Source organism: Hyperolius riggenbachi, chromosome 12 (genome assembly GCF_040937935.1).
Source record: "Hyperolius riggenbachi isolate aHypRig1 chromosome 12, aHypRig1.pri, whole genome shotgun sequence".
In the NCBI taxonomy this organism is placed as follows: domain Eukaryota; kingdom Metazoa; phylum Chordata; class Amphibia; order Anura; family Hyperoliidae; genus Hyperolius; species Hyperolius riggenbachi.
Genome location: NC_090657.1, coordinates 5,827,351 through 5,844,731, shown reverse-complemented (window position 1 = coordinate 5,844,731; position 17,381 = coordinate 5,827,351). Strand labels below are relative to the sequence as shown.

General features: G+C 44.1%; 1 protein-coding gene across 4 annotated transcripts in view; it reads left to right on the top strand.

The window, feature by feature from the left end:
• The window catches only part of UNK (unk zinc finger), a 121,858-nt gene that overhangs the window by 18,366 nt on the left and 86,111 nt on the right, over positions 1-17,381 (top strand). For 3 of the 4 annotated variants that reach the window (XM_068264359.1, XM_068264358.1, XM_068264356.1), the window contains exon 2: positions 15,929-15,991. The exons of the other annotated variant lie outside the window; for it this stretch is intronic. In XM_068264359.1, coding sequence (XP_068120460.1) covers positions 15,929-15,991 — 63 coding nt within the window. The remainder of the gene's footprint in view (positions 1-15,928; positions 15,992-17,381) is intronic. 4 annotated transcript variants of the gene reach the window in all.

Here is a 17,381-nt window from a genome sequence, read left to right as displayed (position 1 = left end):
TGCTTCTACCAGCCCCTGCAGCTGTCCCGTGCCCTCGCAGTCACTCACAGATCCTCCGGTCCCCCGCTGCCAGCTAGTTCTGCTTCTACCAGCCCCATGCAGCCATCCTGTGCCCTCGTAGTCACTCACTGCTGCTCCAGTCCCCCGCCACCAGCTAGTTCTGCTTCTACCAGCCCCTGCAGCTGTCCCGTGCCCTCGCAGTCACTCACAGATCCTCCGGTCCCTCACCGCTAGCTAGTTCTGTTTTTGTCGACTGGGAGTCAGCCGGCCGCCATGCGTACCTTTTTACGCATTCCCACTGGTGCAGCAAGCTATCGCAGACATCAACAAATACATTTTTACGCGTTACGGGTGCACCGGTTTCGGTTTCCTTTAGTAAAGCGCATCAAATAATTCACATCGGTAACACTCGTTCATTTGGTTCAGTCTGCAGCCATATTCTAGAGAAACCCCCGGGGGAAACTCAAACGTTATGCAATTTCTAATCGGGGTTAGGGGTAGAGATAACACCGGAAGTATGATGAGATGGAATTGCACTGAGGAAATAAATATTACAGTAAAACTAGAGAAACTAGGGGACATCATTTGGTGGAATAAGACTCCCACACAAGTTCAACCAGGAAAGAACAAAACAATACAGTAGGTATGTCCTGCAACTTCACATATCCCAGCAACAATAGTACGTATGGTGGTGGTGCTGCTTCTTGCATTTGGCACCAGGTGATAGTTCAGATGTATTACTATAGATTTTCTAAGTCACCTATTCTAAAGGTACATACACACGTCAGATTTGCGCAAACGACCCGTCGTTTGGATGTCAGATCGGGCGTGTGCACAGTCTGTCTTTCAGCTGATAAGACTGGATTTGTAGGATCCGCCAAGCTGATCACTCAAGTCCGCTCTTATCAGCTGAAGGACAGACTGTACGCACGCCCGGGTCGCTTGCGCAAATTCGACGTGTGTATGCACCTTAACACTAACCCTTCTTACTAATACCTAACACTAACCTCGCCTTCTGATGCTTCTTTAACACTAACCAACCCCTCTCCCCCCCCCCCAAACAGGGCAGTTGCTAGGCTATGTAGGGCACAGAGTACACTGTTGTGACATGGTAGCCAAATGCAGCCCCACCATATAGACACAGAAGCCTCCAGTATTAGGTAGCTAGATGCAACCCCCTCCCAACATACAGTAGGTATCCATAGAGCTTCACCTTCTTTCAGTATAAGTAGCCTGAGAGCCTACCCTCTGTATAGACTGCCTGTGAGCCCCCTTTCCCCTTGTATAGGTAGCCAGAGAGCTCCCCCTTCGTATAGGTAACGAGCTGACACAGGGAGAGATCAAATTACAACTTGTGATTAGTCACAGATGAGGGGGGATTAGATAGGCTAAACTCTCTAAATACATACAGGGCGCATTTTTCTTCTGTCTTATGTAAGAGTTCAGGTCCACTTTAAAAGAAAATGGTGTCTGGTTTATTGTGTATAAGATCACCTACAATATACAAACAAACATACATGAATTGGGAGGCTATGCTGGAAGACATTTGCAGTGACTGAGCATTGATTATGCTTGTCGTGATTGGTGAATAGTGTATTACAGGCAGAGTTTTGGGGGAGGGGAGAGGGTTGGGCTAAGTTTGGCAAGGTAAAGTGGCCAGGGCTTGCCTTGGGGATTGTTGTGCTGAGTTTTACAGTTTCTAATTAATAAATTTGTTTATTTTTTTTTTATGTAGTAGTTATGCATGTAGTTTGAAGAGTAGCTTTGACAGAGCAGCAGCAGCTAGTCTTTCCCTGTGTGTGCAGAACTGACCTTTTGCAGTAAGGAGATACAGAACCCAGCCAGCCAGGAACCATGGAAATAAAAAGGATTCACTCCCTTCAAAATATTCACATTTTGTCGCTTTGCAGCCGGAAATAAAGACCCACCCAAAATATTACTATTATTTAGGTTGTATTTTCTCTACACAACTTGTACTAGATAGAATAGAGATCGCTCAGTAAACCATAAAAACAATTGATCCTGTGTAACTAATTAGTAGGAATACTGAAATTTGGCCAATCAATTGTCATTTTTTTTGTTTTGTTTATTTTTAGTATTTTGATTGGCCTGCTACCATCCTGCATATAATTTGCACTAAATTAGCACGCAAGACCGTATAATTAGCATCTCAGTGACCATCTTTCATCATTGCGCCTCTGTTTATTGGTTTCTACCTGTGATCCTTTCCAAATATTTTGGTTAGTTGTGCATAAAAATAGCGATTAGTGTAGCATTGTAGTGCTTAGTAGTGCAACTGAAAGCAAACCATGCATTATGGGTGGCAAGGCACTCTCAAAAGGTCTTGGGTGTTAAGTCACGCAGAGGCACAAGTCAGAAGATGGATACAAAGAATTAAAAGGCCTTTTTCCAAGATCAGGTCGTTCCTCCAGATAGAAGAGTGGAAGAAAGATGGTCAGAGAAGTAACCAAGAGGCCTTCAGCACTTTTGAAGCAGCTATTTGTGGCAAACAGTGGTCATAGTTTACATGTGACCACAATATCACAGGTGCTCCACAAACATGGCTTGTGTAGGAGGGATGAAAGGAAATCAGCCACCGGTCAAAAAAGGCCAAAGTTCCCCAAAACGCCTTGAAGATTCTGAGTCCAAATGGAAAAAGTTGCTATGGTCAGATGAGACCAAAATCAAATGATTCTGCCTTCACATCGAGCTGTATATCTGCCGGAAAGCCATTACAGTCCACCATCTAAGAACACCATACCTGCTGTAAAGAATTGCTGTGCTAGTATCCTTTTGTGAAGGGGTTTCTCTGCAGCAGTTAGAAGGAAGAATGGATGGGGTAAAATAATTATTCTTTAGGAAAACTCTTCTGGAAAGTCGTCTGCAAGAAGACGGGTCCAACAGGACAAGGACCTGAAGCATGCAGCAAAATGGACCTCAAAGTGGCTGAAGGAGAAAAATGTGAGTTCCCTTGTGTGGCCTAATTAGATCAGACTTCAACCCTATCGAATGTTTGTGGAATGACTTGAGGATTTCTGTCTACTAACAGTCACAGCTACAAAACCAACCAATCGCTCAACCCAAACCAACATTCAGTGATGTTTTTCATCAGAAACTAAGCACACCCAGATCCACTATAGGTATAAGAAATGCCAGCACAGTACAATAAAACCATCAGGACTTTAAATGGGAAAAGGGCCCTTGAATTAATTGCATGAACATCAGGGGTATGCAAACTTTTTAGGCCAAGGGCCATATCGCCGTTCTTAAAGAGAATCTGTACTCTAAAACTCTTACAATAAAAAGCATACCATTCTATTCATTATGTTCTCCTGGGCCCCTCTGTGCTGTTTCTGCCACTCCCTGCTGTGATCCTGGCTTGTAATTGCCAGTTTTATGCAGTGTTTACAAACAAAAGACATAGCAAATGATAGGCTGAGAGTAGCTCAGTGTGTGAGTCATACAGCGTGTGCAGGGGGCCTGGAGAGGGTGTGTATAGCTTCTCTCCAATCACAGCAGAGCAGCACATTCCAGCCTGACTGCCTGAGCCTGACAGACCTGACAGAGGAAAGAAGATTAGATCATATAACAGAAATAATACTGTCACTGTGCAACTAGGAAAGGCTGCAGTAAGACAGAGCACATTAGAACAGGTATAGGAACATAGGATAGAAGAAATAAGGATGAAAATGTTGTTACAGAGTCTCTTTAAGAGTTCTAGGGAGCCGAACTAGCAAAAAGAAACCTAATGTTTGCTGATTGCCGCTAGGTACACTATACCTGGGACGTTTTGTCAAATATAACATTTATCATGGGACATAACTCACATAGTGGTAGCAGTTATCACAGTGGCAGCTGCTAATCAGTGGCTGTCACTGCTGCTGGCCCCTGCATGTGGCAGTTGCAGCTATGGCCTGCGGGCCGTATGGAATAGAGAGCTTTGGAGGCCCCCAGAGATGGCTTGGTAGGCCACATTGGGCCCCCAGGACGGACTTTAGACTTGCCTGCCATAGATAAACTAGCACAATGCTTTGGTCTATTCCCTGCTGACTAGACTGAAACGTTGTGCTTATATATCTGTGGTGCTCATTACGGTTGGTCAGTGATTAATTCTGTGTTGATGCACATTTTTATGTTACTTTTATGTAACTGGTCTGTAAGACATTAAAATAAACCAGAGATCATAAGGTGCACAGAATCTATACTTACCCGGGGCTTCCTCCGGCCCCATGGTGATGATTTGCTCAGCTGCCTGTGCAGGCAGCCAGCTTTTTGACCATTGTGTAGGTTTGCATGCTGCAGGACTCTGGAAAGAAGAGCTTCTGTCAGTTTTGCAGCTTGTGCTTGCAGAGGAATTTGCATACGTTGTCATGCAAATTGCCTGGCCACATTCATTGGAGGCGTGTACTATAAGTACTATGTGTGTCCCACAATGCTGGGCTGTTCATATGGATTCCTTCCTGTGAAACACTCCGGAGAGTGTCAGCCATGCTCTTTGTTTGAAGTTCAGCTTAGAGTAATTCCTGGAAAACTGCACTAGGCAGGTTTCCTTAGTGCAATTAGGATTGCTTATCTGTTTGTTTGTTCTGTTGCCATTGTCCTGTCCCAACGGTGGTCGACAGGAAATGGTTCTGATCTCTGTTCTTGGAGTATAGCTGGTGCAGCGGTTGCTACCAGCTATCTCTTCTGATCTCTCATTGGATCGCGCTAGCCACTTTTCGCTAGCGCTGGGGATCCTTCTGTTCTGTCTCCTGGGATCGCGCTAGCCACTTTTCGCTAGCGCTGTGGATCCTTCTGTTCTGTCTCCTTGGATCGCGCTAGCCACTTTTCGCTAGCGCTGTGGATCCTTCTGTTCTGTCTACCGGGATCGCGCTAGCCACTTTCCGCTAGTGCTGTGGATCCTTCTGTTCTGCTACTCTGTACCTGGATTGCGCTAGTCACTTTCGCTAGTGCTGTGGATCCTATCTCCCGCCTGTTCCTGTTTTCGTGTGTCTGTCTTGTCTGCTACGCTTGCTGGAGGCTCGGTGAGGTAACCGTTAAGCAAGCGCTCGCATCCTCTGTTTCATGTTTGTCTGTCAATGGTTAGTTAGGCGTGCTTGTCTCTATTGTGCTTATCACGTGGAGACCGCGCATAACCGCGTGCACTGTTGCGAATGAGTGCGGTGTCCGCGGTTAGCTAGCGTTTGTTATTTTCCGTATCTCCTCATTGTATGATTTGCTGTGCCTTTGCTAACCTCATATTCTGTTCTGATCTGCCTTGTGTCACGTTTGGCGATCGCACCTCTCGCGATCGCGTTCCTATTTCGTATCTGCTGTTGTGTGTGCGCGGTCGCGGGGTGGCGACTGGATTGACGCACACACATACAATCTGTCCCTTTGCTCGTTCTCATTCGCAATCGCCTCTCTTGCGATTGCGTTCTGCGCTTCGTACAATTCCTGTCTGGCATTTGTGGAGGTACAGAGGATTGGTTCCTCTGCACTCCCCAGCGCCATCTGCCGACAGGAATTTCCCTCTACGGGTGCGTAGCACCTTTTGCTGGGTGCCTGCAAATATACGCTTGTGGAGGATTTCCGCCGTGTCATCGCACGCGTTGTGCGCTGATCACGGAGAAAGTTCCACTATCTTTACACCCATAAACACGTGCGAGTCCCTCGCTGTCCTCCTGCGGTCTGCAGTTCAGCCGCGATCAGCCCCGGTAACTGGCTCAGTCTGGTCAGTCTGCACATGACAAGGTATGGAAATAACATCTAGCAGAAACCTCAGGTGGAAAAGGGAATTGCATATGGGTCAGTGTATATCTATAGACGAGTGATATAATATCATTTAGTATTGCCACGATTTCAGGGACTCCATTCGTTTAGTAATGATGGGACATGCTTTTGTCATATTTACTAGCTTTACCTTTGAAAAAAAGATACACATCTATAACACAATGGCCTCAATTCACTAAGCTTATCTCCTGTCTTTAATAACTCTTCTAGAGTTGTTACCATGGTGATAAGGCATGTAGTATTCAGGAAACATTTTACCTCAGGCAAGCCTAAAGTTACCTCTTCTGTCTGTAAGTTAACTCTTTAATCCTTAAAATAACTCCAGAGTTAAAGACAGGGGCCTCAATTCACTAAGATCATGCTGGAGATAATAAGGCAAGAGAAAACTTACCTCCACACAGTGAGAGAGTTATCTTATCTCTTCATTCCTTAAGTTACCTCCTCTGTAGTGATTTTACCTCCTCTGTAGTGAAGTTACCTCCTCTGTAGTGAAATTACCTCCTCTGTAGTGAAGTTACCTCCTCTGTAGTGAAGTTACCTCCTCTGTAGTGAAGTTACCTCCTCTGTAGTGAAGTTACCTCCTCTGTAGTGAAGTTACCTCTTCTGTAGTTATTTTACCTCCTCTGTAGTTATTTTACCTCCTCTGTAGTGAAGTTACCTCCTCTGTAGTTATTTTACCTCCTCTGTAGTTATTTTACCTCCTCTGTAGTTATTTTACCTCCTCTGTAGTTAAGTTACCTCCTCTGTAGTTAAGTTACCTCCTCTGTAGTTAAGTTACCTCCTCTGTAGTTAAGTTACCTCCTCTGTAGTTAAGTTACCTCCTCTGTAGTTAAGTTACCTCCTCTGTAGTTAAGTTACCTCCTCTGTAGTTATTTTCACACACGGTTAGTTAACAGCCTGTCTTTGGCCTCAATTCACTAAGATCATGCTAGAGATAATAAGGCAAGAGAAAACTTACCTCCACACGAGAGAGTTATCTTACCTCTTCATTCCTTAAGTTACCTCTCCTGTAGTTAATTTACCTCCTCTGTAGTTAATTTACCTCCTCTGTAGTTATTTTCACACACAGCTAATTAACAGCCTGTCTTTAACTCTGGAGTTATTTTAAGGATTGGAGAGTTAATTTAAAGACAGAAGAGTTAACTTTAGGCTTGCCTGAGGTAAAATGTTTCCTGAATACTACATGCCTTATCACCATGGTAACAACTCTAGAAGAGTTATTAAAGACAGGAGATAAGCTTAGTGAATTGAAGCCAGGCTGTTTATTAACTGCGTGTGAAAATAACTACAGAGGAGGTAATGTAAGGAATGGAGAGATAAGATAACTCTCTCACCGTGCGGTGATAAGTTTTCTCTTGCCTTATTATCTCCAGCATGATCTTAGTGAATTGAGGCCAATGTATTTTAAATAGAATATATTTGGAAAATTTTGTAGAAAATATGTTTATAAAAATAACTTTAATGCTGAAGTATCAATGCAAAAAAAAAAAGCAGAAAAATTATAATTATGCGCTCTGCCTTTTACCAAAATGTAATGTTATGTTTGGGAAAATCACAATTCCCCCATTGGTCACAGTAGCTATAAGTTGGACTTTTCCCCCCCCCAAGTTTTTCCCCTTCTGAGGCCAGGTTCACAGTGGTCAGTTGCATAATGCACGCGATCAGTTACAACGCAGTACTGTGAGCAGGCCCAGTGAGTTGACATGCAGTATCACCTCGGTGGACAGGGCCTAATTGAAAAAAAATGCATTATTTCTCAGTTTTTGGCCATTATAGAGTTAAAATAAAATGTTCTACTGTGCATAAAAGCCACACATTTTATTTGCCTATTTGTCCCGGTTATTGCAACATTTAAAAAATTTGCCTAGTACAATGTATGGCGCCAGTATTTTATTTGGAAATAAAGGTGCATTTTTTTCAGTTTTGCGTCCATCCCTAATTACAAGCCCATAAATTAAAAATGAATAGTAATATACTGCCTTGACATAGATATTAAAAAAGTTCAGTCCCTAAGGTAACTACATATATATATATTGTTATATTTGTTATGTAATTTTTTTTCCCCCTTATACAAAAAACAAAATTTGGGTACTATGGGAGGGTGTGGGAGGGAAATAGTTATTAAAAATGAATTTTGGTGTAGTTTACTATTTGGCCACAAGATGTCATCATTTTTATTCACTTACGTAAACACGTGAATCGGAAGTAATGTGTGGCACTTAACAACAGGAAGATGCAATGAATGCAGGCGTCTCATAGATGCCGGCATTCATTGAATCGGGGACTTAGATGAATGAATGGGAACGCAAACTTAGATTAATAAATGGGAACTGCGTTCATTCATTCATTCATGTCCCCACTAACCGGCGGTAACGGCAGTGCACCGCTGCAGACTTGTAATCACGGCCCTGGTGCACCCAGTGACCTTTTTTCAGGCCGTGATTACCGTATATACTCGCATATAAGCCGACCCGCATATAAGCCGACCCCCCAACTTTTCCCTGAAAAACCAAGGAAAAATGATTGACCCCCATATAAGCCATGGGTAGGAAATGCTGGATTGGCGCAGTCCCCCAGTGTGTCCCAGTATAGCTAGTATAGTGCCCAGTATGGGTAGGTTGTGCCTCAGTATAGCTAGTATAGTGCCCAGTATAGGTAGGTAGTGTCCAGTATAGCTAGCATAGTGCCCAGTGTAGCTAGTATAGTGTCCAGTATAGCTAGTATAGTGCCCAGTATAGCTAGTATAGTGCCCAGTATAGCCAGTATAGTGCCCAGTATAGCGCCCAGTATGGGTAGGTAGTGCCTCAGTATAGCTAGTATAGTACCCAGTTTAGCTAGTATAGTACCCAGTTTAGCTAGTATAGTGCCCAGTTTAGCTAGTATAGTGCCCCAGTATGGCTAGTAAAGTGCCCAGTTTAGCCAGTATAGTGCCCAGTATAGTGCCCAGTATGGGTAGGTAGTGCCTCAGTATAACTAGTATAGTGCCCAGTTTAGCTAGTATAGTACCCCAGTATGGCTAGTATAGTGCCCCAGTATGGCTAGTAAAGTGCCCAGTTTAGCCAGTATGGCTAGTAAAGTGCCCAGTTTAGCCAGTATAGTGTCCAGTTTAGCCAGTATAGTGCCCAGTATAGGTAGGTAGTGCCCCAGTATAGGTAGGTAGTGCCCCAGTATAGCGCTCCTCCCGCTCCCCCCGCGGCCGCCGCTGCTATTACCTGCTTAGGCAGCGGCCGCTTCCTAATCCGCGTTCCCCTTCTGAACTTTTCAGAGTGTATCACAGCAGCGCGCCCGGCGCTGCTGCTGTGACGATGCAGGGGGCAGGAAAGAGCGCGGCTCCCTATAGCGGCGATCTGTATCGCCGTTACCAGGGGAACCGCTCTTTCCTGCCCCCTGCATCGTCACAGCAGCAGCGCCGGGCGCGCTGCTGTGATACACTCTGAAAAGTTCAGAAGGGGAACGCGGATTAGGAAGCGGCCGCTGCCTAAGCAGGTAATAGCAGCGGCGGCCGCGGGGAGGGGGGGGAGCGGGGCGCGGACCACCCGACCACCCACCACTAGACCACCAGGGAAGACTCGCATACAAGCCGACCCCCCAACTTTTGACCCCCTTTTTGGGGGTCAAAAATTCGGCTTGTATGCGAGTATATACGGTATACTGCACGGCGCGCGGTAAATAGTTAAAGTATGGCGTCTTTGCCCTCTCCGCCCATATTGCGTTCTTTTTTTTTTTTTTTTAACGTAACACGTTAGCGGTTTGGAGCTGCCCACCCCCTCCGCTGCCCTGGGTATCCCACAATACACATCACTGTTGGTTTGCAGTGAGCAGATTTGTGGAATACAGTATACAACACAGGTTGCTGCACTCCATTGTCACCTTTCTTTTACTGCAAATGACCGCATGCTGTCTTCCCATTCAGAGGAGTACACCGGTGCCGGGGCCACAGTCAGGTATTGCACCTGACGTTTCTAAGGTGCTAATCAGAGACCTCCCCCACCTCTGTTACATTTCAATAAACCATGTGGTCTGTAACTAAGACAGCATTTCAGATTTTGGCCCATGTATTTGAGTCTTGACAACCCATTATATATATTATTATAAACAATAATAGTTTGCAACTTACTTGCAGTGCTGAGCAACCATCTGATGGGTAAAATGGCTAATAAAAGGGATTATGGGATTTCTGATATGCAGTTAAGGTTTCTTGCACTTATTGGAAAGGACAGAGTTTAAGGAAATTGAGCTCAATCAATCCCAGGTCACTTTTTATCTTATTTTATGTTACTGTTTCAAGTGGGTCAGTTCCATATGACCAGGGCTGTGGAGTTGGAGTCGGGGCAATTTTGGGCACCCAGAGTCGGGAGTCGGAGTCGGCTGATTTTTGTACAAAATCCACATCCTTGTTAAGTATTAGAGTAAGGAGTCGGAGCCATTTTGGGTACCCGGAGTTGGAGTCGGAGTCGTGATTTCATAAACTGAGGAGTTGGAGTCGGAAGATTTTTGTACCGACTCCACAGCCCTGCATATGACTGGCACAGAAACTTATGTTAGGAAGGAATAGCATGTCTAAAATGTGTGAGGTCTGCGACTTAAGCTGAATTCTCCCCGCACGACGCAGGAGGTGGATCCCAGCAGTATCCCCCAATGACAAGCATTTCCTGATCCATCCTCCTGCCAGTGGGTATACGCGACGGCACACAACTAGTGCGAATGAGAGTTCAAGCGATCGCAGTACTTTGCGTGGTTGTCAGGCAAAAGTCGTATTCGCACGCCTGTACCCACATCTCAAGATCGCGGAAACAATTTCTTGTCGCTGACAAAAAATCACAGGTTGTTGGAAAAATTGTCAGAAAAATAGCGTTCTGGGTACGAGCTTTAAAGAGGAGCTGTTAGGTATAAGGTCTCAGAGAAAAAAAACACATATATCAGTAGCTAAATACTGGCTGTACTTACATTACATATGCATTTCACTGTCCACGTTTGTACTTCACAGAATTTGTATATAGTATATGCAGAGATAGATGCTCCTGACAGCTCATGGCAGGCTCCATGTTTTTCTGTCTTGTATGAAGCCAATTGTGATGTAATATCCTCCCTTACCCTGCTTCCTGATTGATGATTCTTTAGCCCTCCCAAGTTCCAACCCTCAGACACTCCCACCAGTCTCTGGTCTAAAGGGGCATTTTGTCTGTCACTCAGCGGGGAGGGGGTTAGGGGCGGGTGCGGGGGCGATCATGCTGTCGGGGGGGGGGGGTGCAGGCGATCCTCCCAGGCAGGCTGTCAGATGAACAGAGGTGAGCCGTTTTAGTTCTATACTGGGAAGTCCGGATCTTTTCAATGATTCAATCAGATCATTGAAAAGATCCAGATCTTTGAACCAAATCTTTGAATCATTTGCAGCAGAGTGAGAGAAGCTGCAGTTCCTGTTTCTTCCAGACATCCACTGTGAACCAAATCTCGGATGATTCGACTCACAAAAAAGATCCAGATCAAAGATCCGAATCGTTTATGATCCGGACAACACTACTGTGCAGTGAATATTAATTAGCCATGTGGTTAGACACAATAGCGGACTCCTGCAGTATACTCTAACGCAACGTGTGCACTGTGAACAGCACATTGATTTTTCAGTGCTGTGAGTTGGGCTGCGTTACTGGCTGCTGTAACATGAGCCTGTAACGTCCCACTGTGAAAGGAGCCTTAAAGGGGAACTTCAGCCTAAACAAACATACTGTCATTAAGTTACATTAGTTATGTTAATTAGAATAGATAGGTAATATCATTTTTTTACCCACCCTGTTTTAAAAGAACAGGCAAATGTTTGTGATTCATGGGGGCTGCCATCTTTGTCATGGGGGCAGCCATCTTTTTGGTTGAAAGGAGGTGACATGGAGCAGGAGACAGTTCCAACTATCCTGTGTCCTGATTACCCCTCCCAGCTGCATGCGCTAGGCTTCAAATGTCAAATTCAAAATGTAAAAAAAAATAAAAAAATTGCAACAACATCAGAAATCCCATCATGCTTTGCACAGCATCAGGGGGGAAAAGCCCGGGCAGTTTTCTTCTGTGCAGCTAAAAATGAGGCTTGTATAAGAGAAACCAAGTTCTGATGCTGTGAAACTGTTAAAGAAACACCACGCCTTTTCAGTGCTGCTGAGTCGATTTTTAGTCCGGAGGTTCAATTTAAGCTAAGTACACATGGGGGACCGTTGTAGCTGGTCGCTGGCACACCGGGCACGTGTGCGCGACAGCTCGTCGCCAGGTCCCTCTGTGCAGGAGCTGTACACACGGCGCGCAGAGGGACAGAGATGCAGCGGAAGCTGTTGCCGAAGGTTTCTCCCCCTACCCCCCCGCCGGAAGCTCCGTGCTCCAGCTATGGGTTGCTGTCGCTAGTCCGCATACACACGCGGTACGCGTGGCGGACTAGCGACAGTTGTGACGACAGCTGTTGCCGGCGATTGGCCTCGCCAATTGCCTGGCGACATCTCTTACTAGCGACAGTTCGTGGCGCGCGTGTTGTACACACGGGGGACCTGTCGCCGCAACACTCGCGTGCCACGTGGTTGCTGCGACAGTTGTAACCCGTGTGTATGTACCATTAGGGCAGGATAGGGAAATAAAGGGGAGGACCTCCCTGCACTCCCTGTGCAGTGGAGAGAAAAAAACCCTCCCAGCATGCTCTGCAGTATCTGTTATGCGGCCTGCCGGCCTCCTTAGGAGCTTGGGAATAAAGAGCCTTGCTGTTCAGCAAACATCAAAGTAAGAGAGATTTTTAATTTCAGTATTGCCTTTTTGGCTTCCTTCTACACTGTTTAACACAGGAGAATAGAGGTTTAAATTAGCTTTTGTAGCCTGACAGTTACTCTTTAAGCTCTACATAATACAGCTGGTTTATGGTCTGTCCAGGCCTCTTTTGTTGGCTGGCTCAGAACTCTGCGAAACACTTATGTGTTACCATGTTGTGATTGCTATTCCCCAAGTTCTTTTGAACCTGAACATTTAGTACAGTATTTGGTTTATTTAAAATAACCAATTCTAAAAGAGTGTTTACTGAAGGTGGCCAGACACCACTCCAACCTCCTAAATAATGTCTGGATGGTTGGAATGGCCCATATCTACCACCCTGTTTTGTTTGCAGCTTTTTCAATCTGTTGCAGTAATTATGCTTGCTCCGTATCACTTATGGGTGGTGGCTAATAACACACACCTTCTAATAAGCACATTTCATCCATGGCTTCTCAGTGTTCTCCCCAGAAATTTTTTCCAGCCGGGTGGCATAAAAAAGTAGCCGGGTGGGACGAGAAGAGAGAATGCAGGGCCAGTGCTTCTCTGCACATTTCTGCTTACAGCATAGGAGGAGGTGAGCTGATGACAGCCGGGTGCTCACCAATATTAGCCGGGTGGAGCACCCAGCTAAAAGAGCCTGGGGAGAACACTGGCTTCTGGCATGCATGTTTACCCAAACACAATCCACACTATTCTTCAGCCATTTTAGTTCATAGCAAGTGTTCAACAAACAAAAGAACCCTATACCTTTTGTATTCATAACAATTTGTTCATTTTGCATTTGGAGTCTTTACCTAAACAACCAAAAATAAACAGCCTAACTGAGAAAACAAATGGGATGGCATAGTTCTGAAAACCATTGGAATAAATTAAAAGACTTGACCAGTAACTGTAAGATGTGGAAATGAACAGAGGCGCCAAAAGGATAAAAGTAACTAATTTATTTTTTTTAAACGGGGGAGGCAGTGGTGGACTTACCCCCTCCAAGCAGACACAAAAACAGGTTATTATATCAACAAGCACATTTATTTACATAAATATATATATACACTCCAAAGGGTCATGGCAACGCGTTTCGCAGGTGTGGCCCCCGCTTCATCAGGCAATAGGGGATGGAGCATACAGCAACAAGTGTCTGTCTCAGCCTAGTGCCTGATCCACCCAGCCCCCCGGATCAGGTAGCATTGATTTTTATTTTTTTGATTTACAGCCCCACCTCGGGTCCTCTTCAATGTAAAGTGCAAAGATATTGTTTTCAGCTGGACCAAATTTCAGCAAGCAGATATGTAAGCAAGGCACAGCTAAGAGGCAGACCTTATAAGGTATAATTTTCATCAATAAGGTATACCATATTTTTCGCCTTATAAGATGCACCAAAAAACTTCCCCTTTCTATGCACAGCACAGCACAATGAGTTCTGCTGACTAAGGTCAAAACAGCACTCTTATCTCAAACTACATAACGCTATTGAAGCTGCTTACAGGTTAAAGCATATCTACTCTTTGGCAGGCGTCACACTTGGGGAAAAACTGCAGCGTTTTGCTGCATACCAAAAATGCTGCTGCTTTTTTTTGAGGCATCTGTGATTCCGAATAGCATGGAAAAAAATACAACCTATTCTACCTTCCTGCGCAACGCATGCATTATTTCATTTAAATCAATGGCTACTGGTAAGAAAACGCATGCCTTAAAACGCACCCCAAAATGCAGTTGAGCAGCAAATTGCTTGTAGAGAATTGTTTGCGATTCCCGCAGGTGCAAGTGTGATCCCTCCCTTTCTTAAAGAAAAAAAATCTTGAGCAATCTATTTCTTGTTTTTTTCCCCACCAATTAGGCTTTCTTTGGGTGGTACATTTTGCTAAGAATTATTTTATTCTAAATGCATTTTAATGGGAAAAATACGAAAAAAAAAATGGAAAAAAATTCATTGTTTCTCAGTTTTCGGCCGTTATATTTTTAAAATAATACATGCTGTCGTAATTAAAAAACACACATTTTATTTGCTGATTTGTCCGGTTATTAAAACGTTTAAAATATTTCCCTAGTACAAGTATGGAGCCAATATTTTATTTGGAAATAAAGGTGCATTTTTTCAATTTTGCGTCCATCCCTAATTACAAGGCCATAATTTCATAAATTACATTAATAAACTCTTTTGACTTACATATTAAAAAAGTTCAGTCCTCAAAGCAACTATTTATGGATTGTTTTGTCTTTTTTTCTTTCGTATATGCATGTAATTTATTTAGGTACCAATGGGAGATGGTGGGAGGTAAGGGGTGGATTTTAAATGTATATATTGGTCTTTTTTATTAAATGATATGTATTTAATAAATGAATGTAGGTGTAAATTTTCTATTTGGCCACAAGATGTCCTCGCACATTATTTCCTTTTAGTGTACTATAAGTAACTAACCGGAAGTGATGTGTGGACGTGTTACTGCGGAAGTTACAAATGATCGCAGCATCTCATTGATGCTGGTGACCATTGGCACGGAGACTTAGATTAATGAATGGGATCTGCAGTCCCATTCAGTCATCTCCCCTCTGATGGGCGGTGACAAGTACCCACGCGGGAGTGAGCTGTGGCCATCCGCCGCAATAGACGTATATCTACGTCCCTGGGCAGGAACTGTAGTCCTGCGGGACATAGATATACCGTCTCTAACCACTTAATTCAGTGGGGTAAACAAAACCATTGCATAAAAATGTGAGGCAACTAAAGTATTTTTTTTAACACAGTCCCTTCATTGCAGGGGCTTAAAAGTAATTGGTTAATTGACTCAAAGGCTATTTCATGGGCAGGTGTGGGCAAGTCCATCATTATCTTATCAGTTAAGCAGGTAAAAGGCCTGGAGTTGATTTGTGGATTGGTGCTTGCATGGGAAGGTTTCCCTGTGAACAGACAACCTGTCAGAGGAGCAGCTCTCCAGGCAGCTGAAAGCAACCATCCTTAAAGTGTACCTGAGACGGTCATTATTTATACTTACCTGGGGCTTTCTCCAGCCCCATGAGGTGTGTGTGGGCTCCTCGCCGGCCTCTGTTCTCCCATGTTAGCCGCTGTCCTTCTTCTCAGTTGGGGTCAGTCATACACTTCTGCACCTGCGGGATTGGGGGGTGGGGGGTGGTGGTCCCGCGCATGCACAGAAGAAGGTGACTGGCCCTGACTGAGAATAATACTGGAATTGTCTGTGTCCAAATATTTCTGGACCTAACTGTACATTTCAAGTGTTTTCCATACTTTGTTATATATAGAGTTGTTATTACTCTGGTGTTCTGTCTGGTCACTGCTCAGTAGCTCCGCACAGCTTTTGTGTTCAGCTGTTCATGAGATGGGAATGTTTATTCCCGACCTTCTATCCCTTCTTGTGTGTAGGATAACTGCTCCCTGTGGGATGAATCCTTGCAACAAACCCAGAGAAGCAGGCAAAGTGCAAAGGTAGGGATACATTTTACTTCCTGCTTTGTGCAGTTTTATGAACCAATTAGGTTAAACAGAGGAGAATTCCTGTTTTGTCTAAACCAAGCTGTCTACTGTTGTCATGGTTTCCAGCATGTTTCGGGGGGGGGGGGGGGGAGCTATATAAGAGCTGTAGAGTGAAGTTCAAATATAAGTATTAAAGAGGAACTCTAGTGAAAAGGGGAAAAAATAAATCAATACATTGCAAAGTGAGTCGTTAAAAAAACAGAGAGAGATCAAGACATGATTGAAATTCACCATGTAATTTGTTCATGTTGTTAGAAACAACATTTAGCCTGAAAACAATCATCTTTACTACTGACAGACATGAAACAACAGACAGCACTACCTGACGGTATTTATAACCACACCCCCTAACCAGGGGATAGGCTTAAAGAGAAACCACGACCAAAAATTGAACCTCATCCCAGTCAGTAGCTGATACCCCGTTTTCCACGAGAAATCTATTCCTTTTCACAAACCTTATCGCTGATATTGTGGTGAAACCCCTCCCACAGGAAACTGTAAGGACCATGGTACTCCTGGCAATTTCCTGTCTGTGAACCTTTCTGCATTGTGGGAAATGGCTGTTTACAGCTGTTTCCAACTGCCAAAAAAGCATGCAGCAGCTACTTCCAGTGACACCGCCTGCCAGCAGTTAAAATGTCACCATGTGATAAATATCAGAATGTAAATCAGGGAGTGGAAAGATTTTACAATGGGCAAACACTGACTAATAAATTTATACATACTTATTGTAAAAATTAAGAACTTTTTTACTACATTATTTTCACTGGAGTTCCTCTTTAAGGTTGTGTTTTATAGATATACTTATGCACAGAGAGAGATACTATTTGCTTGGCAGTTGGAAACAGCTGTTGTTTCCCACAAAGCAACAAGGCTTCCACAGTGTGATGTCAGGACCTAGGTCCTGACATCACACTATAGGACGGGTTTTCACCACAATATCGGCCACACAGACCCCCCTGATGATCTGTTTGAGAAAAGGAATAGATTTCTCCTGGGTAAGGGGGTATCAGCTACTGATTGGGATAAAGTTCAATGCTCTTTAAATGGCTTGGATTGACAACACGTGAAATAGTTTTTGTACTAAAATAGAATAACCCTGTCAAAAAAATGTTCATAAATATGTGCACAATGGCCTGGCATTTCTCTAGGAAAACTATGGCTTCAAATGAGATCAAATGCTGATTACACAGTTCACCAGATTAGCACTAGTCCAGGTTCTGTATAGAAATGGATAACCATAGCTAATTCTGTATAGTAGGGGATGATCCTAGCTAATCCAGATTTACATCCTGTTTCTCTTTTAGGCTGGTTTCACAGGGGGACGTTAAAGTCCCACGCT